This window comes from Nematocida ausubeli (genome assembly GCF_000738915.1).
Source record: "Nematocida ausubeli strain ERTm6 chromosome Unknown supercont2.1, whole genome shotgun sequence".
NCBI lineage: Eukaryota > Fungi > Microsporidia > Nematocida > Nematocida ausubeli.
Genome location: NW_026515634.1, coordinates 23,745 through 47,258, shown reverse-complemented (window position 1 = coordinate 47,258; position 23,514 = coordinate 23,745). Strand labels below are relative to the sequence as shown.

The window sequence follows — 23,514 nt, the reverse complement described above, 5'->3', positions numbered from 1 at the left end:
TTTTGGTATTGATGATCTTTTATGTAGCAAGAGGATATATACAAATTACACCTAAATTAAGAGAAAAAGGAATAGTTTCTTATTGCACATTGTGTAAAATTCAGGTTAGTCTGGTTCTAGCAGCATGCTTCTTATTATTAATGTAGTAAAATTTCTACCCCTCTATTCTAAGATCTTGTGATTTCTGATGTAAAAGAAAATACTTCTGGAAAATATACGAATCAAAAGGGCACTATAAAATAGCGTGAGAGTATTAAAGATGCAGAATACATCAACAAAGAAGAACAATCAAAAACAAAAAATACTACATTCACAGTAAATCCAGATACTTGCAGCACCATACAAATAAACATTCTTAGAGATACACTTTCTGTTTTAGAGTATTATCATGTAATTTGGACATACAAGTGTCTCTTTTCTTATAATAGGCATTCTATATTTATGAGAGTTGATGATATATTTCAATGCAATGATAGGAGCTGTCTTTATCAAAGGTAGCTAAGCCCCTCTAGACCTTCTTCTGCCTATCATAATGCTGTCTGATGAGTCATTAGATATATCTAGCAGATCAGATATGCTGCTGGTCTGTGTTGTATCAAGGCGCGTGTCTGTCTCTGTTTGTGTGGTGTCAAGCAGTGAAAATGACTGCATATTATACGTAGTATTGTCAAAGAAAGTATCCATGCTCTCAGAGTCTTGTCCATAGCTTGGGGTTATTTTGTCTGTGGGTGGGCTTCTTTCTTTAGGTATTGGCAGCGGACTTGCACTCGTAGTGCTGGGAAGAGGCTCTTTTTGTGTTTTTGCAACCACTTCAATTTCTTTTAAGAGCGTGTACATTCTTGTCCTTTTGTTGCCGCATAGCGGGGAAGACTTGGCCCAGGATGTGTACATATTTACAAGTGCACGCATGTATTTATAAAGAGAGCGCTTGTCTTTGCGCTCTGTCAGCACACGGTGCCTCTGCTTGAAGGGTTCTTCAAGTGTCTTCAGAAGGGGAATTCCGTATTTGGATAGAACAAAGTCCTTTACGCTGTATGGTGTGAGCCTTTCTTTTTTCTTTTCTTCCTCAGCAGATGCACTTTCTTTTATACTTTTCTTCTCTTTTTTCTTCTCATAGTCTTGTGCCATGGGCATTGTGCGGAGTGAAAATTAAAGAAGCATATCGTAAATCAAAAACTCGCTCAGATCTAAACAATATATATTTATAAAATGCGGAGGCGGGTGCAAAAATAAATATGGCAAATCCTTGGGATTTTAGCGAGCAAAGTGACCTCTATCTAAACGAAAGAACACCACCAAAAAAGAAGACACACAAACGTATAAGAAACACCCAGAAAAATACATCCCAAAGGCCGAAAAATGACAAGAGTGTGCTGGCAGAGATAGAAGCAGGCCCAGCACCAAAGTATACCCAATATTATGACGAATGGAATACGCAGGAAGAGGGTGTGCGTGGTGATAAAGGCAAATCTATGCAGGCTGAAGCAACAGAAGGAACAGAAGTTAGTGTAAATATGAACAAACAGACACCAAAGAATAAATCAGGAAAGAAGAAAAAAAAGTCTGCAGCTGCAATATCCAAAGAAAAAAAGACTAAAGAAATACCAGAAAAACAAGAGAGTGTTCTAATACAAATATCTGAAGAAGAAGCCAATAAAATACTATATACCAACAAGACTGATGAAATAATAGACTTTGATCAGCCTGCTATACTAAAATTAGAAGACCCCATTGAGAAGGAGGCTAAGAAGCAAGAAAATAGTGGGGCTGTAGTCTTTACAATGACACTGTTTTACAATAAAGCAGAGCACATCTTTAACAAGATTAAGGCTGCCTTGAAGTGGGTAAGTAGCCAAGAAATGAGCTGTTTGTACATTTCTTTTGTGATGATTCTTCCATTGTATTGTACACGGCTCTTTTCTCTGTTTTTCTTCCAGGAGATTGAGTATGAAGAGAGTTCTGACTCTAGTAATACATATGCACATGCAATTAAGTATGTGCAGGTTTTTGACGCTCTATTCACATTTACATCATACGCTGGGGTGTGGGCACTGCGCCGGTTTGAAGTTGGCGAGATGGTATTTAGCTGGCTAGTTAGCATAGTTCATATATCTTTTATATTCGGAACTATGTATATACTACATCTGGATAAAGGAATCCTGAGAAATATAGGAATAATTTTAAAGACATGCTACACAGACTTACTGATTTTTTTAATCTATATAATATTCAGTATAGTGCCTAGGCGAAATGCGTTGATATATCATAACTGCATGTTGTTTGTAGTAAACTTCATGATCTTCATCTACGGAAGTTATAGGATCTGGTGGGTTGCAACCCAGGGGACCTACTCAATTGGGAATATAGGAAGCTATATATCGGACTTATATGTTCAGCATATCAAAAAAGGAAAGCTAGGCTTTTTAAATAACAAGAAAGTATCAAATTCCGTGGAAGCAGATGGTATTAGGGATGTACTCACAAATCTGGTGAGGCTTGTTTCTATCTACAAAACCACGCTGTGCATTTCGATTTTTCTTTTTAGCATGTGCTACACCGTGCTCTTAAGGGTAAAAAAGAAGGAAGACTTGGTGGGGGATAAAGAAACAAAGGGAAAAGGGGCTAAACTTATCCAGGCGATGGGCACGTTCGTCGTTTGGCAGTTTATACAGACTTGGGCTTGGTACACAATTGTGAGTCTTTCGCTGAATAAGGCAGAGAGCATACTAGTTGAAGAATAGGCGCTGCAATTCCATTCACAGAAAGACGCTCACTGGAAGATCTTGCAAATAAAAATGGATGGGGCTTGAGAGCAGGCATTTTTCTTGTAATTTAGCAGATACTGCAATAAGAGAAGGCTATGGGCAGAGATAGATTGACTTTATTTTCAGGCAATTAAATTTCTCAAAAAGAGTAGCCTAAGAGAGTGGCTCTCTGGTGTGTGATTTTAATAAGAAAGTGGATTGAATCGATGCAAAGAACAAAAGGTATAAATAGACAGTAAAGCAAGCGGGATATGAGGATTTTACTTATAGGAAAGACAGCGTATGCGATGGCAACAGCATTCAGTAAAGAGAAGGCAGAGGAAAGAAAAGATTCTGTAAACCTTGCAGATATGAAGAATGAGAGTTTGTATGGTCTATATGGCAATGACAACTGTGTGGTTATCCAAAATTGTTATGATGAGTGCATTCCAAACCCATGCTGCTATTCAGAGTATATGCCCGTCCCATATGTACCCATATTGTATAGAAACAGATATAACAACAAACCTAACAAGAAACCTAAAAAAAACCTAATAAGAAGCCCAACAAGAAGCCTAATAAGAAACCTTCTGAAGAGGAGAAGGAGGCTGAGGAGGAAGAAAAACCTTCTGAAGAAGAGAAACAATCTGAGGATGAGAACCCCACTGAGGAGGAAAAACCTTCAGAGGATGAGAAGCCAGGTGAAGGAGTAAAACCAGGTGAAGAGAAGCCATCCGAGGAAGAAAAACCCGCTGAGGAGGAAAAACCCATTGAAGAAGAGAAACCTAGTGAGGAGGAAAATCCTTCAGAGGAAGAGAAGCCAGGTGAAGGAGTGAAACCAGGTGAAGAGAAACCTAGTGAGGAAGAAAATCCTTCAGAGGAAGAGAAGCCTTCTGAAGAAGAAAAACCCGCTGAAGAAGAAAAGCCTTCAGAGGAAGAGAAACCCACTGAAGAAGAGAAACCTAGTGAAGAAGAAAAACCATCCGAAGAGGAGAAACCAGCCGAAGAAGAAAAGCCATCAGAGGAAGAGGAGCCGTCTGATGAAGAGAAACCCACTGAAGAAGAAAATCCTTCAGAGGAAGAGAAACCTTCAGAGGAGGAAAAACCATCCGAGGAAGAGAAGCCTTCAGAGGAAGAAAAGCCCGCTGAGGAAGAAATCCCATCTGATGACGACAAGTCTTATGAAGAAGAGGAGCAATCAGAAGAGGAAAGCGAGCAGAAGAAAACTCCGCCAAGAAGAAATCCACCAAGAGGGCCAAATAAATACAGGGATATGAAGTGGTCTAAAGAATAGATAAAGCACTCTTGTTATCTATCTTGAGAATGCACCCAGAATACAAATTAAATCAGAAGTTCTAGATAATTATCTAGCATATTTCTTAGCTGTGAAAATAGCTCTATGAATTTTACATACTTGGTTTTGGGTATATATTCGTATAAAGCACTAAAATCTAAAGAAATTAGCATTTGTAAGCATCACTGTGAATAAAAATCTTGCTTATATGTTTTTTATACTTTTATTAATTGCTTCTATGTACAGTGCTGATGTAAAGCACTTTGAACTAAGAAAACTAGTGCATTAAAAATATACACTGCGTGTATGCACTCTCAATAGAAAGTTCTTTAGAATCTGCTAATTTAAAATGCTTTAGGCAGTTGTGCTTCCCCTGCAACAAAAACCTATAGTATCCATGCATTCTCATTTTCCTTAGTATTCACAAGAGTTTCTCTCTTTTTATCATTTTCTAGAATTTAGACAATTCGTGTTTAGAGGTTAATTGAATCTAGCCATGTATGAGTTGTATTCATTCAACCCCATCTACAGTTTCCAAAATGATAAAATCACATATCACTGTCTCTTCAAGTTCTGCTGGGTTAAAGTGAGACATGTGCAGATTGGATTTTCTATCTGGCAGATGACAAGCACGCTTTTTCCTGCTTGAATTATTAGCTTTGCCTTAAGCTGGTTCCATAAATATAACCCGAAAAAGACAAATCTTTATTCGTACTCTTTAGTGTTTTCTTTAATTAGCCGATCGATCAGTCTAGACCTTTGAGAATACCTATATATACACATTTTGTTTTTTCAGGCACTATGAAATTCCAATCATTATATAAAAAAGCATATCTTGCTATGATAGTTGCCGCAGTGTCGACTATATGCAGGGCTGAATCAGAAAGCACAGTAGTCAGCAGCAAGGCAGTAGATGAGCAGCAGTCCTTCTACATGGATAATATACAGTATGGGGCAAATATATGTGAGCTTCCATGTCCACCAGTGTGCCCACCAGTATGTCCTCCATTATGTCCTCCAGTATGCCCTCCAGTATGTCCAATAAACCCATGTGATCAGGTGTGTCCTCCAGTGTGCCCTCCATTATGCCCACCAGTGTGCCCACCAAACCCATGTGACCAGATATGCCCACCAGTCAACAGGTGCGCAGACCCATGCGGACAGGATAACTATAGTGACCTAGAGGTAGCAAGATTCTTCTCTATTTTATGGGTAAAGATTAGACAGGCGAAAAAACAGCCAAATCCCTCTCAGGCAATTAAAGCACTTAAGAGAAAAATGGTTAAGATGATTAGGTATGCATTACAGCTGCTCTACTGCCAAGGAGGCAGGCAGAATGGCATGTATGGCGAACCGTACGGCGAAGAAAGCCTTAAGTCTTTGTTTTCCTCCCTTAAGTGGATTGTCTGCTGTCTTAACGATAGCAACAAGGCATGCTTCCTTGAGTATGCATATGGGGTATTGTATATGTAAAGAGTGAATAAATGAAAAATTCAAAGTCTTTTATTTTCTTATATGTTCAATGCTGAGAAGCATTTTTTGTCGAAGCAAAAGAAGTCATCAAGTTCAGAGGCAAATCCGCGCACTCTTCAAATATGGCTTGGTAACACCCCGCATACACAAAAAAGCAAGGTTCCTCAAACAAAGGAGCCAGAGTTCCCGTATAAGCACATAACGGAAAAATCGGCACAAGAGCTGCAGATGCTTTTCCTCAAGTATATACAGCAGATGAAGTTAGAAAATAGAAATACTGCCATGGTGGGCGCACTCTACAAAATGGAGCTGATTGGTGCTCCAATTTCTGCAATAAAGCACCGAGAGGACATCACTGAAAAAGAATCGTTAAGGAAGGGGGTGGTGGTAAACGAAACAAAAAACACGCTTGCCATTGCGTATGCAGAAGCAGTGAAGATATTTCCAAAGGCAATGTACAATTTCATTATTTATGTAGATGGAGCAAAGTACTTTATAATTGGGGCAGGGCTTAAAAGCGAAAGAAGGTATGCCAAGTAGTTAGACATTTCATCTGCGTGTGCGTAAAGATACAGTAAATATATATGAAGTACATACAATCTGGGTGGCTATAGAAAAGAATAGAAGTGCATGCCTTCAAAGCACTGTAGAGGACGCAGCCCAAGAGAATTAAATATAATAAAAATTGTTGTATGTTCTAGTATAAAGTGTATAAATATAATAATTTAGTGCAAAAACTGTGCGTGTACTGTGTTAGAAAATAACCAGATATAACTAAACACACTAAAATAACCCGAATAATAGCTCGTTAGAGTTGATTAGAAGTGTTCTTGTTCAATTTAATAGAAAACTAGTGAATATGCACCTAGACAATTTATTCTGTCTTATTTTGAATGCCTTCTAAGCTGGAAAAGGCTATCTCTTCTCTAACAAGCCTAGCAAGAGTGGAAGGAATGTCAGAAATAGAAATGCGCACTTGCTTTGTGCTGTCTCTCTCCCGAAGAGTGACCATAGAGTCCTCAAGCGTGTCAAAGTCAACGGTTATGCAGAATGGAATGCCTATCTCATCTGCACGGGCGTATCGCCTTCCAATAGAAGCCTTGCTTTCATCAAGATTACAGCTGATGCCCTTTTCAACGATTGCCTCTCTCATCTCAGCTATGATCTTTGAGAATCGAGCATCCTCTTGCAGTGGGAGGACATTGCATTTTATTGGGGACATTCCTGGAGTAAAGCTAAACACAGAGCGCTGCTCATCGCCTTCGCGCATCCAGAAGGAGTGCCACAGAAGGGCGTACAGAATTCTTCCTATTCCAAAGGAGGGCTCAATTACGCTGGGGATGTACTCTTCAACGTGCTTAACAATCTCAAGCCTTTCAATCTGTGCAACTATTTTCTCTCCAAGCACATCCACCTCTATCGTGTTCTCAGATATCTTCTTTTGCTCAATCTCAGCCTCTGTTAGAGCCTCAATTGTCTCCATGGCCTTCTGTGCATTCGATCTGAACTTGGCACCAAGCTCCTTCTTATTGACTACAGCAACGGTCTTTTTCTCTTTGATGGGCTCTGCAAGTCTTCTTCGTGCAACAAGCTTGTCTCCAGTTCTTTTGCTATGCACAGACAGATCGTAGCATGCCCGGTCTGCAATGCCCACGCACTCTATCCAGCCAAATGCAGTGTCTATCTCCACATCCCAGCAGTCTGTTGCGTAGTGCGCCATTTCTGTAGGGAGGTGCTGTCTAATTCGAATTGATTCTTTTGGAATGCCAATCTTGACCAAAAACTGGTACACCCGAACGATAAAGTACCCCAGAGTTTGGTTGTTCACAATTCCGCGCTGCACGGCGTCTTCCATGCTTAGCATGCTAACCGTCTGGCTCTCCGCTCCTTTCTGTAGGAAGAGAAGAGGCAGCTCTGTGGCGCTGCACTTGGAGAACTTTGGGTGTTCCTTTTCTTCAGGGTGCACAAAGTGCTCAATTTCGGCCATTAAAAACTCGCGTACTCTAAAAAGACCTGTTCTCGGACTGATTTCATTCCTGAATGCCTTTCCAACGGTTGCACTTGCAAAGGGCATTTTATCTCCATTGTTCTCAAGCAGCCTTTTAAAGTTCAAAAACTGTCCCTGGGCAGTCTCTGGGCGCAAAAAGCTCTGTGTCTTTCCTCCTGGGCCAACAATTGTGTTGAACATAAGGTTGAACGGGGCTATCTTGGTCAGTCCATTCTTGTTCTCGCTTGTTATGCCATATGTGTCTACAATACTCTGCAGCTCATCCTGCCCAAAGGAGTCGATCATTTCTGCCTTGATTTTCATTGCTTCCTTTTCTTCGCCACCTCTGTTCTCAGCTTCCTTCAAAAGATAGTCTTTTACCAGATGGTCAGCTCTGTAAACCTCGCCAGTCACTGCGTCCGAGCACATCAGGTCTGTGAACTTGTCAACGTGCCCACTGCACTTTAGAACCTCAAAAGGCGTGATGATTGCTGTGTCCACCTCAAGCATGTTCTCTGCCAGAACAAAGTGGTTTCTCCAGATAGATAAGAAGTTGTTCTGCAAGGCACACATGTTAGGCCCAAAATCAAAGAACCCGGAAACACCTCCGTACGACTCAAAGCTTTGCGTATAGAAGAATCTTCTCTTTGCAACTTGCTCAAGCTTCTCTCTCTTTTCCTTTATTTTAGTATCCATAAAAAGAATTTTCAATATTCTGAATAAGTATGTGTCTTGTGCCCTGTTGTGTATGTAGAAAAAATTCACTAGTGCTTTTAGGCTGTATTTGGGCAGGCGCAGAGCTCTGCTATTTGGTTTTATTTTTGCAAAAACTGTCTTTTTTATAATACACCTAGTGATATCCCTTTTTGACTACTTGTCAGAGAATTCAGGCTATATTGATTGAAGAGATGCAGATATGCTGAGATCTGTGCGGTTTGCATCATAGGCTTTATCTTTGGAATTTGGAGAAGCGTATAAGACTGTTATTTATTTATGCAGTTGGTGATGTATGCCTATACTTATCGCTTGTTTTTTAAAATGGCTTTTTCTATTCGGGAGGAAATGAACTCTCTGTGTGTTGTAATCTTATTCATCAGTCTGGCTGTGGTGAAAGGAAGCAGCTCTTTCTCCTCGATGGTTGTAGAGGTTCTCTTCTGAATGTTGCGAAGAATTGCTATGTCTTCTGCAGTAACAAAAGAAAGCGCGTATCCTTCCTGCGCAAGTCTTCCTGTTCTTCCAATCCTATGTATGTAGTCTGTGTGGCTGTTTGGGAGATCGTAGTTTATGACACAGCCAACATCTTTCACATCAAGACCTCTTGAGAGCACATCTGTTGTAAGAAGCACTCTTGCCAGGCCGGACCGGAAGCGGAAAAAGGACGTGTGGCGCGTTTTGTTGTCCGTGTACCTGCTTAGCCCCACTGCATTGATGCCCAGCTCTTGAAGGACCTCTGCCAAAACTGCACAGTTATCTGCTCGGTTCATAAACACAATGACCTTTGTCTCTTTGTGGTCCTCCAGCAGCAGTCTTGCTAGGTATGCATCCTTGGACTGCCTGTGGACAAGTGCATACTCTTGCTTGATTGTCTTTGGAATAGATCCCTGCCGGGTGTCAACTGTTTTAGTCTCTCGCGCAAGGATAAGTCTCCACAGAGCAGGGCACACTGTTTTCTCAACTATTTCATCGATGTTCTCCGGTGCACTGGGGGTGGTCCTGTTCTCTTTCTCACATATATTAGCTTTCTCGCTGGATTCGCATGCTTCTTCTGATTTCTCGCTAATGGCATCCTCTGCCTGCTCTATCCTATCCATGCCATCTTCCTGAATTTTAATAGCCACTCTGGGCTTTATGTCTGTTGCAGAGAAGAGAAGAATCTGTGCAGAGGGAGCACACTTAAGAATCTCTGAGAGAATAGTGTAGACAGGAAGTGCCTGGTCGCTGTTAAGAAGAAGGTCTGCCTCATCCAGAACTATTTTCTTGATTCTTTTAAACACAGAGACATTCTCCTTTGAGCAAAGCATGGATGCAAGGCGCCCGGGAGTGGCTATCACAATGTGTGGCTTTTTCTGCAATCTTGCAGCTTGCTTGTGTGTGTCCATGCCGCCGTGTATAATCTCGCACACTATGCCAAAGTAGTTCCCCATTATGTCAACCTTTTCTTTGGTCTGCAGAGCCAGCTCTCGCGTTGGTGTCAGTATAAGAGAGTGCACGCCGTATGGGTCATCGGCCAGCTCTTCTATTAGGGGGACCACAAAGCATGCTGTCTTTCCAGTTCCCGTCTCAGAGAGCCCTATGAGGTCTTTCTCCTCTGCAAAGGGAAGCAGCTTCTTCTGGATTGGGGTCTTCTCCTTGAAGCCAATCCGTTTGAGTATGTCGTTTATTTCTTTATGCACTGAGAAAGCCATTAAAAATTTTAAAATCATGATAGAATATACACAGTATATCTGAAGTGGAGTATGCATGTGTAGATTCTTCATAGTATTGCTTTGCGTGCAGGGTGCATGTACCTAGTACTCTATTCATTCCATTTCTGCACATGTGGAAGAACAGGCAAATTATAAAAAAGCTATATTCTGAAGAGGCTGCTGCCTTTGCAAAATAGAGGTGTGCATGAAGCTACAGATAGCTAGCCTTTTATACAGCAGGCCTTCTTTAAGAGGAATTAATATAAGAGAAACAAGCATGCGCATACTTCTGCAGTACTGAATGAAGACATAAATACTACAGTAAGTGTATATTCATATATGTCTGTACCCCTTCTGTTTGCATCAGTGCACTATAATATGTTAAATATGCAAATATCCATTTATTCTTCGGGTTATTTTGTTTCTAACAGTGCATGATCATAACTTCTATAGCTATATTCTGCTTCTATCCGATATAACCCGAAACAATTGATGTGTGATACTGTGCATAGAGCTCTATTTCCAAGTATGCATGCTTTTTTAAGCGCGTTATAGTTATCTTTCTTGCTGCCTGATTTTCAAATTAGTTTGCAATAGAAAACAGTCTCTGCAGGCTTTTACTCTCTCATAGTGTATATATGCAAATAGAAGATTTACATTTTTTTAATGACAGTGACCGAAGTCGTTAAGCGGATAGAGCTGGCTGAAGAATTTGAGTTTGATGAAGCAGCCCTTTCCTCCATCGAAGCAGTTGCTCTAGCAAGTGACGAGGAGTTTGTGCAGGTGACTAAAGCTCTTTTCAATAACTACTGGGGTCTTCCAAAGTTCCAAAAGCAGGAGAAATGGGGGGAGTTTGTTCTTAGCACAATTGAGAAAAGAGAGGACAGATGCACGTTCTATGCACATCTGATGGAGCGGCTGAGGGAGAACTGGGCAAAGCTAGACATTCGCCTAAAGGAAAAGTTTGTTGTGCTTCTCAGAAAGCTCATAAAAAAAAGAATAGAGCACTCCGGCGCACAGATAGAGACATTTATTGCAAAGGGGCCAGATGCAGAGTTTGATTGGCCCGTTATGCAGGCAGTTATTGAGAGCAAAGAGTCCTTATCTGAGCAGGAAACAGAGTACTTGCTGGCATATCTCATCAAGCATGCAGACACATACTTCACAAACTTCTTCATCAAGCACGTTGCTCCCATACTTAAGAGAGACGGAGTGTCGCAGGAAATTGCAGACAGAGCATACTCCGAGGGAAGCACCAGAAGGCTGTCTCCAAAGATGAAAGAGCTTCTCTACTCAGTACATGCATGCGCCCGAGATTAGCGCTCTTTACAGACACGCCGGGACATACGCTTGATCACAGAGACTTCTCAATCTCTTTGATTTTTTTCAGAATGCGCTTTCTGTGCATGGAGTACTCCCGTATTTCTTCGTGTATTTCTAAGGCAAGTGGCAGGCCCTGCATATTCAATAAATAGACCAAAAACTCGATGTTCACATTATCCCATATACTTCTTTGTATGTGTGACTGCAGCTTCTGCACAAGAGCCTGGGGCGACTGACTTTCTGTCACTTCATCCTTTATTCTGGGAATGCTCTGCGGGAAGAGCACAGCTGCCTGCGGAAAGGAGGATGATGAGATATTGTAGGAGACAATCTCTCGTACAGCATCGCACTTCTGTCCCCAGTCTTCATCTATTTCTGTGTCTATGTCTGTGTCTCTGGGAAGACTTCGTGGAGCATGGCTAACACAGTACAGAAGGCTCTCCACAGCTTCTGTGCTTTTATTATAGAGCGACCACCGCGTTCCGTTATGCTCAATCACTGCAAAAACCTTTGTTCCCACAGTCTGCTTATACGATACAAGATCACTTGTTATCTCCAGGGTATACCCCAGGGTGCCGTCTGTGCCTTTTTTGTACGCGAACAGAAAGTGCCCGAAAACCCCTACAATGTACTTTTTTGCAAACACCGTGCTGCTGTTTATAGCCTTCAGCTGGTAAAACTCGCTTGAGAACAGCGCAGGGAACTTTCGCGAGAGGTTCAGCGGGTGTGAAGGCTGGAGGTAGAGCACTGGGCCTACATCTGAGGCACTTTCGTGCATCTCTGCCTTCTTCAGAAAGGTCGATTCTGGGGTCCGAACACGGTAGTACAGAGCAAACTCGCTAAAGTACGGAAAGGCAGGAAAGTATTTTTCCAAGGACTTGAGAACATGGTGCACAGATAGATTGTTTGCAGCTAGAAAGACTATCTTTCTTTTCTCGCTCTTGAGAAAGGACTGGGCATACAAGTTAATGTATATATAGAGAGTGCACTCTGGCCGAGTTAGAATGTACTTGCATCCTATCTCTGGGTCAAGCTGTGAGCTGAGATGCAGGATCTCGTCGGAGACATATGAGCCCTTCTTTAGCTGAATCTTCTGTATTACATGCGTGGGTATCCCAATGTTATTTCGGGCAAGGAACGTGCATACTCTTTCTTTCTTGAACTCCAGATATTTTTCCGTTTCAACACACCATACCATTAAACAAACAATGCGTATGCATACTAGACACTCATTTGATCAGAGTGGCTATTTGTATTTCCAGAGTGCCTACCCCGATATAACCCGAATAGCCCGAGCTAGCCCGAATAACTCGAATTTGGTGCTAGCCATGTATGTAGAAGAAAGAGAAAAGCTTTCCCTGCTTAGTTGCAGCAGAAATAGCAGGCGTGCGCATAAAAACATTACACACGCTCTATAATATATATGTAAAAGAGAAATAACACAATATGCATTTATTCAGGTTATATCAGCTTCTTCTTCTTTAGGAAGTCCTTAAAGGAAATTGTCTGGTACGCTAGTATTCCAGCAAATGCAATGAACATTATCAGATTTATACAAAGAATCGACACAACAATTTCATTAATGCTGTCTGAGAACGCAGCTGTTTCTCTCTGTCTGTACGATGTCTGGAGGGATAGCTCGTAGAGAAGCTTCTCAAACTTGGTCATTTCTGTCAGAGCAGGGTCAATCACTTCATACTTAGCAATGTTTTTGTTGAATGTGTTGTACTGCGACGTAAACTCATACTCTATCTTTATGTTTTTCTCTGGGATTTCATCAGCCTGCTCGATCCGAATGGTGTATGTCTGCCCATTCGTTGTATTGAATGAGAAGTGCACCTCTTCGTTGTACTTCAAGTTGTCCTTGGTGAAGACTCTTTTCATGTCCTCTGAGTATATTGTAGCATTGACAGAGCCTGCAGTTTCTGTCTCCAGCTTGAACTGCCCCTTGCATATCTGGTTGTCTATCACGCCTCGCTGGATTACGAAGGGAACAGCTATGTCCTTGATGTTGAGAAGCATTCTAGAGTGCACAAGCCCTGCAAAGAGAATCGCGATGTTTATGAATTTCATTTCCAAACTAAAAAATGCAAACAATATGAAAGACAAAAGCTATGAAAGAGGCAGCCAGGCAGAGGGAGAAGCGGAGAAAAGCACCCGATGGGACATTCTTGTGAGTGTGCATCGCGTGCGGAAATACATTAAGTCCCTAAGCATTTGGAGCTTTCTCAACAACTACGAGACAAATTTGGCTAAGAAGAGGTATCTTGTTCTGGGGCTGGAGGGCATTATTCTCTGCTCCTCCTTGAATCCGCCCAAACGCAGGGTTGATCACATAGTGCAGTACAAAATAAACAATAAGATGTGCACGCACTTTGTGGTCTTCCGCCCTATGCTGGAAGAGTTCCTTCGGATGGTGTCGCGGTGGTACACAATCATTTTGTACACCACTAAGGAAAAGGAGTTTGCAGACGGGGTGGCAAGCTATCTGGAGCGAAAACATCCCGTCTTTGAAAAGTGCCTCTACCGAAATGACTGCGACTATGCAGACGACAGGCTGCTGCTGGATTTGGACAAGGTGTCAACAGACCTTTCGTCGGTTGTTGTGCTGGACTATAAGTTTGGACAGCACACAAACACTCTGCCAATAAAGCAGTTTTGCGGAAGTCCAAAGGACAGAAGCCTTTTGTCAAGTGGGCTTATTCTAGACTGCCTCCGCTTTTGCTCTGATGTCCGGAGTATTTTAGAGCTTGCGCATCTCTAGCCCTACATAGTAAATACACAATGTGCACTGGCTACTATTAAATAAATCCTGCCAGTTAAGTAGTCTCTTTCTATATGTTATACCAATGCAAAAACCCGAAAACCCCGAATTCTACTGCATGAAATGTTCTGAAAAATCGATGTAAGCCTTCTTGGAAGGATAATATGTGTCTTTTGCATGCGAGTTCGCTGCTTTCAGACGCTGTGTGCATGAGCTGTGCAGTTATAGAACCTATTCTAACTTTCCACTTTTCCTTTACTTAATTTCTCTATGGCAGAATGAATTTGCGTGTTTTTACTGAATTATAACGGATCTCGCACAGTGCCTATCTATACGCCTCTTTAATCGATAGTTTTAGACAGAGCGAAAAGCGTCTGAAAAGGATATCCCCTAACTAATATGTCTACTTTAGGAGTTTAATTTTAATTTAGAAGCAGACTTAAGAAGCTGTACCACTTTAGAAAAGCTAAGAAAGACTGAATATATTTATAGACACATTGTAAACATCTTATTATCTGCACTTGAAAATAGAGGTACATAATACTGCCGCATACATATTCAGGTTATATCTCGAATTATCGCAAATGAATGCTGCTCTCTAAATGTAACATGTATCTGTTCCTGTACATTTTCTTCTTTACGACGCTATTTGCTCTGTCTTACGCGCACTCTTATTTTTGTATTGAAGGGTATATATTTAGGTCTTGCAGAAGATCTGTTTAAAATACCATTGCATAGCAATGTATTATCATTACAGCCATTTCTCACAGAATAGATGTGCTAAAAGACGCGTCTTTTGCATAACAGCTATAAATTCAATTAGTAGACCGTCAAATCAACTTTTATTTGATTGCCGTGTAGTATGGCCCTATCAGAAGGATCGTGCAGTATCTGTAAGAGAATTAGCAATTATCCACTCTTATGGCTTGTTATATGGTTGTATGATGCATCAACTCCGCTTTGAAGCAGAGGAAGGATGTCTGTAATGTTTTTATACTCCTTATCCTTCATTGCCCCAATGAATCCTGCTGCAAAGGAGTCTCCTGCTCCATTTGTAAATGCTTCTTCAGAAACTGTCCGCGGTGAAATCCTTCTCAGCGGTCCATTTGGAGTCTTTCCAATAACCTCATCTGCTCCGTCTGTAATAGCGTATGCCACGTTAAGCCCTTCTAGCCATTTAATAAGAGACTCCTCCGTGTCCACCTCTGCCAGAGCGTAGTACTCCAGCCTATTACCTATAATAAAGTCAGAAACTTTTATTATATTTATAATATCTGTCCTGAACTTGCACACAATCTCTTTTGAGGATAGATTTACCACACTGCAGAACCCAATTGTCTCTTTGTCTTTATAGAGCTCCATGGCATCTTTTACTATATTCGGGAGCATGCACATAAAAGAAACAAAGTAGAATACAGTATTTCTGTTCACCTGGCTCTTTATGGAGTCCAACGCATCTTTTGAGTAGCACAGCTTGCTTTCCTGGAATGCAATGTTTGCCCTTTTGTCGCCGTTAATAAACACGTATGCCCACGGTGTTTTGAATTCTTTGCTTTTATCTAACTGTATTTTTACCTGGGTGTTCTGCATCTTGGACACTATCATCTCTCCATATATATCATCTCCTATGACTCCGAAGAAGTAGCACTCCATTCTTGCAGAGAGAATTTTCTGTGTGTTGAATGTAGCACCACCTGCCCGTGAATCAAATGCGTTTACGTTGCTTGCAACGATTTTCATTATGTGTGTATGCAGTTTTGAGTGTTTTTCTTCTGAGTATGCCACTATCTCATCAAGTGCCACTCCGTTTTCTATTAAAACGTTTTCTGGAATCTTCACAAATAGATCAAGCATTGGTGGATAAATCGCTACGCACGTTTTCAAACTATGCATAGGAACTAAAAAAATATTTGCGGTTAAATGCAAAATATTTCCCTAATTTGCTGCAGCTCTAAATAATAGGCTCTGAGCCACCTTAATATTATAGTTATAACCCGAATATTATTGCAGTGGCCTAATAAATATACCCTAAAGGAGGCCCAAACCAGAAATCAGCTGAAATTCATGCACTTTCAGTAACCCGAATAACCCGAAAAAATCCAAGTGTTGTAGTTATACAAGTATAGCCTTGCAGCTGAACTATTTGGAAAAATAAACTCACTAAAGATTAATGCACTCGATTAATTATTGTGGCACTTGCTATTTCAGAGACTGCAGAGGCATAAATACACTAAACTAATACGAAAGCCTATGTGTTTGTAAAGACTTTATGCGATTTTAACTGTATTTCTATTTCAACTATTTATGTGCTGGTGTACGCAGTAATGAATTATAAGTGGGCTAGCCATGCTCTATAAGATATTCCAGAAACAAGCAGAAGACAAATATTCACACAATATACCCATTTATACTTTATTTAAAATAGTGTAGATGCTTAATTCACTATTGCTCTGTTTAGCAGCATGGGCATTTGCAGGATGGGCAGTTGCACATGTTGCTGCTGTGGCAAGATCTGCCATTGCAGTGGTTTGCCTTTATGGTGGAGAGAATAGATAAAAGAACTGTTACTGATAAAACTACTGTTGCGAACTTCATTATACTTTCTACGCACTGCTTGCATTTTATACTTATTTTGATCACTAAAACCCAGAGTAAACCAGTTGGTTTTTTTAAAAAATCAAAACAATAAACAATACAATTGGTCTGCTGTGCGTTTTAGTAATCTAGGATTTTTTATTGGGTAATCAACTTTTTCTGTATTTCTGAAAGAAATTTAATTTGTTTATCCCATGATTATAGTGATACACTCTGAGTACAGTGATTCTTTGCGCATATTCAACTACCCCTTGAGGGGACATGCAAAGAAAAATCCCCTTGATAGCATACTGCGCACTAAAGTATCTGCATAGCTCAGCACATTGCAAAAACACTACAGCTTTTTGTGCAGAGCAGCTCGGCAAAGGGATATTTTCATTATGCGCACCCACTGCATAGCTATACTAAAGAGGTGTCAAGTGCCAGGTCAGAAATGCCTGGAAGCGGCTCTGCTGTGAGAGAGTTAATGCGCAGGTTTTTCTCATTTGCCAAGTGCAGCAGCGACACAAGATAGAACTGCACTGAAACCTTTTGCTCCTGCATTGTACTGTACATCTCTTCAACCTTTTTCTCTCCCTGCTCTATTCTGCTCCACATATTTTCCTTTATCTTTACTATGTCATTTCTGCGCGCCTTTCGAAGAGCGCTCTGGAGAAGTCTGCGCGATAGGAGGGTGGTTGCTCCGGAAAACCCTTCCTCTTGCGTGTGCACCGGCGCATCTTCTGTGTAGCTTGCGATGCCTGCTGGTGCATCTGTATGGGCAAACTCTGCATCCTCCTGCTCTGCATATGCTGTCTCTGGCACTTCATACAGAGACGGCGAAGAATGCGGTATATTTACTTCCTTCTCTGGAGCACCCAGAAGCTTTTCAGTTGCATAGAGCGACCCTGGGTAGACAAACATCCTGTACAGGTCCTCTATTCCTATGTTGTGGTCAGGCGGAAGCGTGTTGCAGTTCTTTCGCCTCTCTGAAATCTGCTGCGGCGTCATTACAATGCCCTCTCCCTTCTCAAAAAGCGTTGAAATAGGAAGGTGTGTGTCTGTAAGGAAGTCAATTGCTGCCTTTTTTCTTTCCTTTACATCGCCTTTTTCCTTCTCTCTGTGCTTTCTTCGCGAGTGCACCTTCCAGTGCGCAGGCCCTGCCCACCCCTTCGCATACCCAAAGGGCGTGTACACAAGGTGGAGCTCCTCTCGGCTTGGCCGGAACTGCTCAACCTCTTTTTCCTTCGCACACACTTCCTCCCCTTCTTCTGGGTCTGCGCTTGCATAGCCTCCGCTCTCCTCACCAGATGCCCCCTCCATGTACGGAAGATACCCTGCAAAGGCATTCCCGCCCTCTTTATATCCGTACTCCAAAGGGTCCACATCGTAGCTTATGTGGTATGCATACGTGGGAAGCACCAGCTCTTCCACAGACTTGTCTGGAGTGAATGTTGAAAACATGGGGCTTATGTGCTTTCTACTCTCTCCAAGATAGAGTGACTGGCGAAGCGCGTTAAAGTCTAGCGTGTGTGTCTGCAGACTGCTGGCAGCTGTGCTCTCTATTTTGCTGCCTGCCTCCTGCTTGCTCTTCTCGCCTGGAAGGCGCATGACGCAAAACCCTTCACCATCACTCCACTTGAGGAGGTGCATGAGAAGCCCTCGGGTGTCTCCTTCCTTGAACTCCCTTGCTAAGTGCTCCAGTATTTCATCGTCCAGCGACTCTATGCGTGGCTTAATAAGAATTGCGTCTGGATTGGACTCTATTGTGGGGTGTGCCTTTGCCCGGGCCCTTTGCTTCTCAGGCTCCTTTGCCCTCCCAACAGAGTCCATTAGCTTGTCTGCCTCGTCCACCACGCTATCAACACGCGTGCTGTACACCTTCATGCACCCATCCAGAATAATGCTTGCATGCTGGAAGTTCATGTTGTTTGTTTCTTTTTCCTTAAACTTTTCCACATTGGAAAACTCATCAATTAGCGTGGAGTTCCATGTTGTTTTTGCGTTGATTTTGCTCTCAATAGACTCTTTCAGAAGGTCCACTACCTCTCTTTCTGCATGCGCCATGGATATTTTTATCGAAATAAAAAGTGCAATTAAATAGAGAAAGACTATTCATGGGGGTGCTTTCTGCACAGCCATTTAGTTAGTACAGAAAATACCCTGCCAAGAATACTTAAAATAATTGGCCTCTTTTGGACATTGATCTTCCATTTTGTTGTATTTAGACATATGAAAAAAATTAATTAGAATCCAGATGATATTCTTATCTAGCAATTATTGCAGCACCAAATGAAAGAATCGCAAGACAAACTCCTAGAAGAGAGCTGTGAAAACACCGATGCATTGAGGAAAGAGCTGCTTCCCCAGGAAGAAAGCGAGACTGCAGACTCTGTTACTGTGTATACTAACAAAGAGGGCGAGCGTGTTGTGCGAATTGTGAATCTTATACAAACAATGGAGTGCACTCCCGAGAAGGTTGAAACAGTGGTTTCCGTGCGCACTCTTCCCACCCTGGAGAAGCCCATTGATGTAGATGCTTATGCAAATCTGTGCATATTCTGTGATCATCCTGTTGATGCAGATGTGTCGATTCTTCTCTGTGCAAAGTGCCTTCTTCTAGAGCCCCCAAGAAACACAGACTCATGTCCAAACTATAGTTTTATTTAGAGACTGTCCTTTCTGCAACTGCACACACCGCTAGATATAAATGGGTGCTGCCTGCGCTTATATACAGACCACCAACACACTATGGGCGATGAATCTGACACTGTTTGAAATCGCATGTGTGTCTGCACTCACAGCGTTTTTTGGCTGAATTATATGCTAAGTGCAGCATGCAGTACTGCATATATTTCAAAGCATGTGCATCTTAATAAAAAGCGAATATTTATAGTAGTATTTTATTAGAGAATACCTTTTGCCCACATTCTATTTGCTATCTCTTGAAAAGGGCAGTCCAAACTACGGATATTAACTTCCTATGCATAATTTTTAGCATAGCTTTTGTTTAGCTCCCTTGCGAGTCTTAGACAATTAATAATTTGTCTAATAGATCGCATGCACTGTGTGAGATCACAGTGATATCTTGCAGATCTTTTATAAACAACAACAATCCAAATGATACACTCTGTGTCTATTAGAGCTGAAATTAATTCGTTACCAGAGCATAGCTTCATTCTAATTATGCCTACATTCTCTAAGCCAATAGCCTGCAAGCACTGTATATCCTCTAGTAGCTACTTTTTTAATAGACTTGTGCTCACTTTAATTCGGGTTATACCTAATAAACATACACGGCTCATATATTATTCTGTATACGCTGTCTATCATACCTCTGCGTGTAGCACTTTTCATGCATTATAACAGCAAGGAAGAAATGCGTGTTTAGAGCATGGTGCAATGCTGCTCTGCTTGCTAAACATTCGGGTTATTCGGTAGGCCCTCATATAAAGTAACCCGAATTTTATTAAATTTGTATTATTTATTGCATGTGTAGTGAAATTTTTATATATTTACTACTTTTACTCTTTGGTTTTACACAGTGCTAAGCTAGGCGCAAGGCAAATTTGAAGCGATTTTTATAAAGATTTTAGAAAAAGAGAGAGTGCATCTTGCACTTCAATCTAAACCAGTATCCTCCATCCAAGAAACACGCTTCAGCGGTACTAGACATGGTGCGCAGGCGCATCTCTGGCATGTTCTAATAATGCATAATGGAGAGAAGATGCTGCTCATCTTGTTCTGGCCTTTGCACAACTTAGTTCTTTGGCTATTTACATGCACATTATATGCATAATTCATGCTACATTTATGGATGGCTGCAGCTACTTGACTACACTCTGGCAGTATGGGCATCTGTTGGAGTAGCTCCGCAGCCAGGCATCCACGCACTCCATGTGATATATGTGCCTGCATGGAAGAATTCTGCAGAAGGTCTCTGGCGTGAATTCTTCAAAGCATATGATGCACTCCTTCCCCAGTATGGAGTCCGCGCTTGGTATGCTATTATATGGCATGGAGGGAATTAGATGTAGGTCCGGCATTGCAACTGTTTTAGGCGCTGTATCCTCCACTGTGTGCCTGCTGATAAACAGGTACATAATCCCAATTATAATAGTCAAAAAGCATATAAGAATAAGAATGGTTACTGGCGCCAAGGGCTCATGATAGTGCATGCCTGGGCTTATTTCTATGTATATGTTTGGTACATGCTGCTTTATTGTCCTGCTATCCTTTTCATCTGCAAGCAATGCCTTGTAGCAGTCCAGGTCCACATTGTTAAATATTCCAAGCACAACAGGCCCGCCCACTAGATAGTAGCTGAACTCTATCAGCTCCTCCAGCTGTTCCTCTTCTGTGTATACTACACCAACAAACCCTTTGTAGTCAATTTTTTTCAGAAAAAGTATAGTCCTTTTGATACTTTCATCGTAATCCGCCATTATGATGTAATTCTTTTCTAAGGAAAGCAGCGCTTTTTTTGTTACAGGCGCTTCATTGAACAGTACATTTCTTGCATATTGCACACTCAAATAGTTTAGTGGGTAAGAAAAGCCATCCGTCTGCGCGCCGACATTAAAAGATGAAAGCTCCTGCACATGCGGTACTTTGAGGAGGGCATCTGTAAGAAACACCTCAATTGGCTCGTCCCAAAGGAATAGCGCCTTTTTAATTGGGTTTTTAAGGTCCACATAGTATGTGCTTTTGCTGCAATATGCATTTTGCTGTTTACTATTTCTAGTAACTGACCCATCTTCTTCTACTTTTTCGGTTTTCACTGTTATAATGACCTTTTCCTCTAATGGGCTGCCATTCCAAATATGTCTACAGTCGATTATCTGAAAGAACAGCAATACTGCTGTAAGCATAGAATACATAACCCGAATATATTTAATCTATAAAAATAATTATTAAATAAACATAGAAAAAGACTTGAAGTATGAACTAATATATAATTCTCTGCTTATAAACAATCACTGCCTGTCTTTATTCCCTCTAAACAGCGCGTTCTTTCGAAACTACACACAGACTTCTTCTGGCTTCTCTATTCTCCAGGCTGCTTTCTACTGCACTAGGCCTTCTATGCATTTAAATCTCATTATATAATCTGGAATGATCCCTAAATGACATATTTAAATTTGCATACTGCATAGTCACTTTTTTCTGTATGTCCTTTGGTGCTTCCTCTTTGTTTATGTTTAGATAGCCTTGGCAAAGAATAAACGTATATGTAATGCTTCTTTATAACGCTACAGACAGCTTGCAATCTATTCTACTGCCTATGAATAGTACAGTGTAGTCTGGCATATTCTCTATTTTATCTAGTGCGCATTGTAAAGTGAATCTGCCGCATGAAAATCACTTAACAGCAATATGCCAAGCTGCGCTCTGCACTACTAATAAATAAGCGTAAATAGGCCATGCCAAACCTATTTTATAAAAACAGACTACATATCCCCATATGACAGGATATTTTTATAATTATTTGCAAAGTATATTTAAATAAATACAGTACATAGTAGCTACTTTTATATGCATATAAGTATTTTTACATACTCTAGCCAAGTATCTTGCCAGCAGCTGCCCAAATATTTACATCCAGCGCTTTAACAAAAGTCTTTTCTATACATCCATCTAGAAACACATATTTTAGTGTATATATTAAACCCCCTTTTTTCACTTTTCATCTATTTTCTTTTTATAGCCTTGTTTGCTATTTAGTAGCCAAAGTGCTAATTTGCAAAACTTTTACTAAATGACAAGCTCACAATTCATAGAGTTTCTTTCATGTGTGAAGGAGAGAACAAAGGAGATTCAGCTTCTTTCAACAAGGACAGATGCAGTAAATGCATTGAAGTCTCGGTATCTGGAAAGCGGGCTAGACCATGCCCTCCAGCAGGACATTATAGATAAGTTCAAGATGCACAGCCTGGCATTCCACACAAGATGCAGCGAGATCAAGACCGCCATAGAGGAGACCAAAGGCAAGTACTTCCAGAGCGCTACATTGCATACCAATATGGAGTGGCATATTGTGGTGCTCTACACGCAGCTGAAAGACCAGTCCAAGAAGTTCCTAGATGCAAAGTCATCCTTCTTAAAGGCAATTGACGAAAAGGAGACAGCGCATAGCAGTATTATTTCTAGGGGAAGAAAAGAAGATTCAGACGAGCATATGCTAGAAAATAGCGATGACAACGATGCAGGTGCTTCTCCACATGCAGATCGATCTGATACTGGTAAAAACATCCAAAACATTCTTGCCTCTCTCAATGATCTCAACACAACTTTTATTGAGCTAAATGAGATCATAAGCAGCGCGTCTTTTGAGATAGAGGGGGCTGCTGCAAAAAGCTTCTATAATCGAAATGCCACAATTGGGGTAAACACGCAAATAGAAACTTCAATAGTGCGCCGGAAGAGAAGGCGGTGGCTCAAAACCGCATTTCTTGTTTTGCTTGCAATAGTATGTTCAGTAGTAGTAATAATATTCGGACAGACTATTTTAGACTTTATCATCAAGCTAAAAGGCGCAATAAAATAGAAGCAGTGTTTTAAGTGTGTAAAACAGATGTATACTGCTCAGACATGCTTTAAAGGCTCTTTTATTCCTTACTCTACTACTTATGCCAAAATAAACCATCTTCCTTGTTATTTTCCTATGCTTTTTATTTTTCTACTTCCTTGCTAGAAAGAAGTGTAGCTTTATATTGATTTGGTGGATAAAAATACAAAAGATGTTCTATGTGATTACTGGTATCCGCTCTCCTGTAATTGGTGTTTTTGTATTGGTATGTTGCACACACTGCAACTAGTGTATCTGGCTCCTGCAGAGTATACCGCCTGGCTTAATCTTTTGTTATATAAAGTGAATTGTCGGATTACTTTTTAAAGGCAGTGCAAATGCCAATGCATGTGCTCTTTCTCGCTCAGAGTGTGTTTGGTAA

The 23,514-nt window shown here is 41.1% G+C and overlaps 18 protein-coding genes across 18 annotated transcripts; 9 read left to right on the top strand and 9 right to left on the bottom strand.

Moving 5' to 3' along the window:
• Positions 1-498: 498 nt before the first annotated feature.
• On the bottom strand, positions 499-1,134 carry NESG_00028 (uncharacterized protein; the record flags this gene model as incomplete). The annotated part of the gene is made up of 1 exon (XM_053047689.1): positions 499-1,134. The coding sequence occupies one exon, from the start codon at positions 1,132-1,134 to the stop codon at positions 499-501; it is 636 nt and encodes a 211-aa protein (XP_052905514.1).
• A 101-nt stretch (positions 1,135-1,235) lies between these two features.
• Positions 1,236-2,741, top strand: NESG_00027 (uncharacterized protein; the record flags this gene model as incomplete). Its single annotated transcript, XM_053047688.1, has 1 exon — positions 1,236-2,741. The coding sequence occupies one exon, from the start codon at positions 1,236-1,238 to the stop codon at positions 2,739-2,741; it is 1,506 nt and encodes a 501-aa protein (XP_052905513.1).
• A 275-nt stretch (positions 2,742-3,016) lies between these two features.
• Positions 3,017-3,457, top strand: NESG_00026 (uncharacterized protein; the record flags this gene model as incomplete). The annotated part of the gene is made up of 1 exon (XM_053047687.1): positions 3,017-3,457. One exon carries the CDS (start codon positions 3,017-3,019, stop codon positions 3,455-3,457), a length of 441 nt encoding a protein of 146 aa, XP_052905512.1.
• A 119-nt stretch (positions 3,458-3,576) lies between these two features.
• On the top strand, positions 3,577-4,038 carry NESG_00025 (uncharacterized protein; the record flags this gene model as incomplete). Its single annotated transcript, XM_053047686.1, has 1 exon — positions 3,577-4,038. A coding segment is annotated over one exon (462 nt), but the record flags the coding sequence as incomplete, so codon positions are not given.
• Positions 4,039-4,839: 801 nt separating this feature from the next.
• Positions 4,840-5,511, top strand: NESG_00024 (uncharacterized protein; the record flags this gene model as incomplete). The annotated part of the gene is made up of 1 exon (XM_053047685.1): positions 4,840-5,511. One exon carries the CDS (start codon positions 4,840-4,842, stop codon positions 5,509-5,511), a length of 672 nt encoding a protein of 223 aa, XP_052905510.1.
• A 42-nt stretch (positions 5,512-5,553) lies between these two features.
• Positions 5,554-6,051, top strand: NESG_00023 (uncharacterized protein; the record flags this gene model as incomplete). Its single annotated transcript, XM_053047684.1, has 1 exon — positions 5,554-6,051. The coding sequence occupies one exon, from the start codon at positions 5,554-5,556 to the stop codon at positions 6,049-6,051; it is 498 nt and encodes a 165-aa protein (XP_052905509.1).
• A 334-nt stretch (positions 6,052-6,385) lies between these two features.
• On the bottom strand, positions 6,386-8,194 carry NESG_00022 (glycyl-tRNA synthetase; the record flags this gene model as incomplete). Its single annotated transcript, XM_053047683.1, has 1 exon — positions 6,386-8,194. One exon carries the CDS (start codon positions 8,192-8,194, stop codon positions 6,386-6,388), a length of 1,809 nt encoding a protein of 602 aa, XP_052905508.1.
• A 323-nt stretch (positions 8,195-8,517) lies between these two features.
• Positions 8,518-9,903, bottom strand: NESG_00021 (uncharacterized protein; the record flags this gene model as incomplete). Its single annotated transcript, XM_053047682.1, has 1 exon — positions 8,518-9,903. The coding sequence occupies one exon, from the start codon at positions 9,901-9,903 to the stop codon at positions 8,518-8,520; it is 1,386 nt and encodes a 461-aa protein (XP_052905507.1).
• NESG_00020 (uncharacterized protein) lies at positions 9,884-10,036 on the bottom strand (the record flags this gene model as incomplete). The annotated part of the gene is made up of 1 exon (XM_053047681.1): positions 9,884-10,036. One exon carries the CDS (start codon positions 10,034-10,036, stop codon positions 9,884-9,886), a length of 153 nt encoding a protein of 50 aa, XP_052905506.1.
• Positions 10,037-10,569: 533 nt separating this feature from the next.
• NESG_00019 (uncharacterized protein) lies at positions 10,570-11,223 on the top strand (the record flags this gene model as incomplete). Its single annotated transcript, XM_053047680.1, has 1 exon — positions 10,570-11,223. The coding sequence occupies one exon, from the start codon at positions 10,570-10,572 to the stop codon at positions 11,221-11,223; it is 654 nt and encodes a 217-aa protein (XP_052905505.1).
• Positions 11,224-11,257: 34 nt separating this feature from the next.
• NESG_00018 (uncharacterized protein) lies at positions 11,258-12,424 on the bottom strand (the record flags this gene model as incomplete). Its single annotated transcript, XM_053047679.1, has 1 exon — positions 11,258-12,424. The coding sequence occupies one exon, from the start codon at positions 12,422-12,424 to the stop codon at positions 11,258-11,260; it is 1,167 nt and encodes a 388-aa protein (XP_052905504.1).
• Positions 12,425-12,687: 263 nt separating this feature from the next.
• On the bottom strand, positions 12,688-13,299 carry NESG_00017 (uncharacterized protein; the record flags this gene model as incomplete). Its single annotated transcript, XM_053047678.1, has 1 exon — positions 12,688-13,299. One exon carries the CDS (start codon positions 13,297-13,299, stop codon positions 12,688-12,690), a length of 612 nt encoding a protein of 203 aa, XP_052905503.1.
• Positions 13,300-13,324: 25 nt separating this feature from the next.
• On the top strand, positions 13,325-13,990 carry NESG_00016 (uncharacterized protein; the record flags this gene model as incomplete). Its single annotated transcript, XM_053047677.1, has 1 exon — positions 13,325-13,990. One exon carries the CDS (start codon positions 13,325-13,327, stop codon positions 13,988-13,990), a length of 666 nt encoding a protein of 221 aa, XP_052905502.1.
• A 909-nt stretch (positions 13,991-14,899) lies between these two features.
• Positions 14,900-15,883, bottom strand: NESG_00015 (uncharacterized protein; the record flags this gene model as incomplete). Its single annotated transcript, XM_053047676.1, has 1 exon — positions 14,900-15,883. One exon carries the CDS (start codon positions 15,881-15,883, stop codon positions 14,900-14,902), a length of 984 nt encoding a protein of 327 aa, XP_052905501.1.
• Positions 15,884-16,984: 1,101 nt separating this feature from the next.
• Positions 16,985-18,631, bottom strand: NESG_00014 (uncharacterized protein; the record flags this gene model as incomplete). The annotated part of the gene is made up of 1 exon (XM_053047675.1): positions 16,985-18,631. The coding sequence occupies one exon, from the start codon at positions 18,629-18,631 to the stop codon at positions 16,985-16,987; it is 1,647 nt and encodes a 548-aa protein (XP_052905500.1).
• Positions 18,632-18,856: 225 nt separating this feature from the next.
• Positions 18,857-19,234, top strand: NESG_00013 (uncharacterized protein; the record flags this gene model as incomplete). Its single annotated transcript, XM_053047674.1, has 1 exon — positions 18,857-19,234. The coding sequence occupies one exon, from the start codon at positions 18,857-18,859 to the stop codon at positions 19,232-19,234; it is 378 nt and encodes a 125-aa protein (XP_052905499.1).
• Positions 19,235-20,391: 1,157 nt separating this feature from the next.
• NESG_00012 (uncharacterized protein) lies at positions 20,392-21,444 on the bottom strand (the record flags this gene model as incomplete). The annotated part of the gene is made up of 1 exon (XM_053047673.1): positions 20,392-21,444. One exon carries the CDS (start codon positions 21,442-21,444, stop codon positions 20,392-20,394), a length of 1,053 nt encoding a protein of 350 aa, XP_052905498.1.
• Positions 21,445-22,322: 878 nt separating this feature from the next.
• NESG_00011 (uncharacterized protein) lies at positions 22,323-23,111 on the top strand (the record flags this gene model as incomplete). Its single annotated transcript, XM_053047672.1, has 1 exon — positions 22,323-23,111. The coding sequence occupies one exon, from the start codon at positions 22,323-22,325 to the stop codon at positions 23,109-23,111; it is 789 nt and encodes a 262-aa protein (XP_052905497.1).
• Positions 23,112-23,514: the final 403 nt, after the last annotated feature.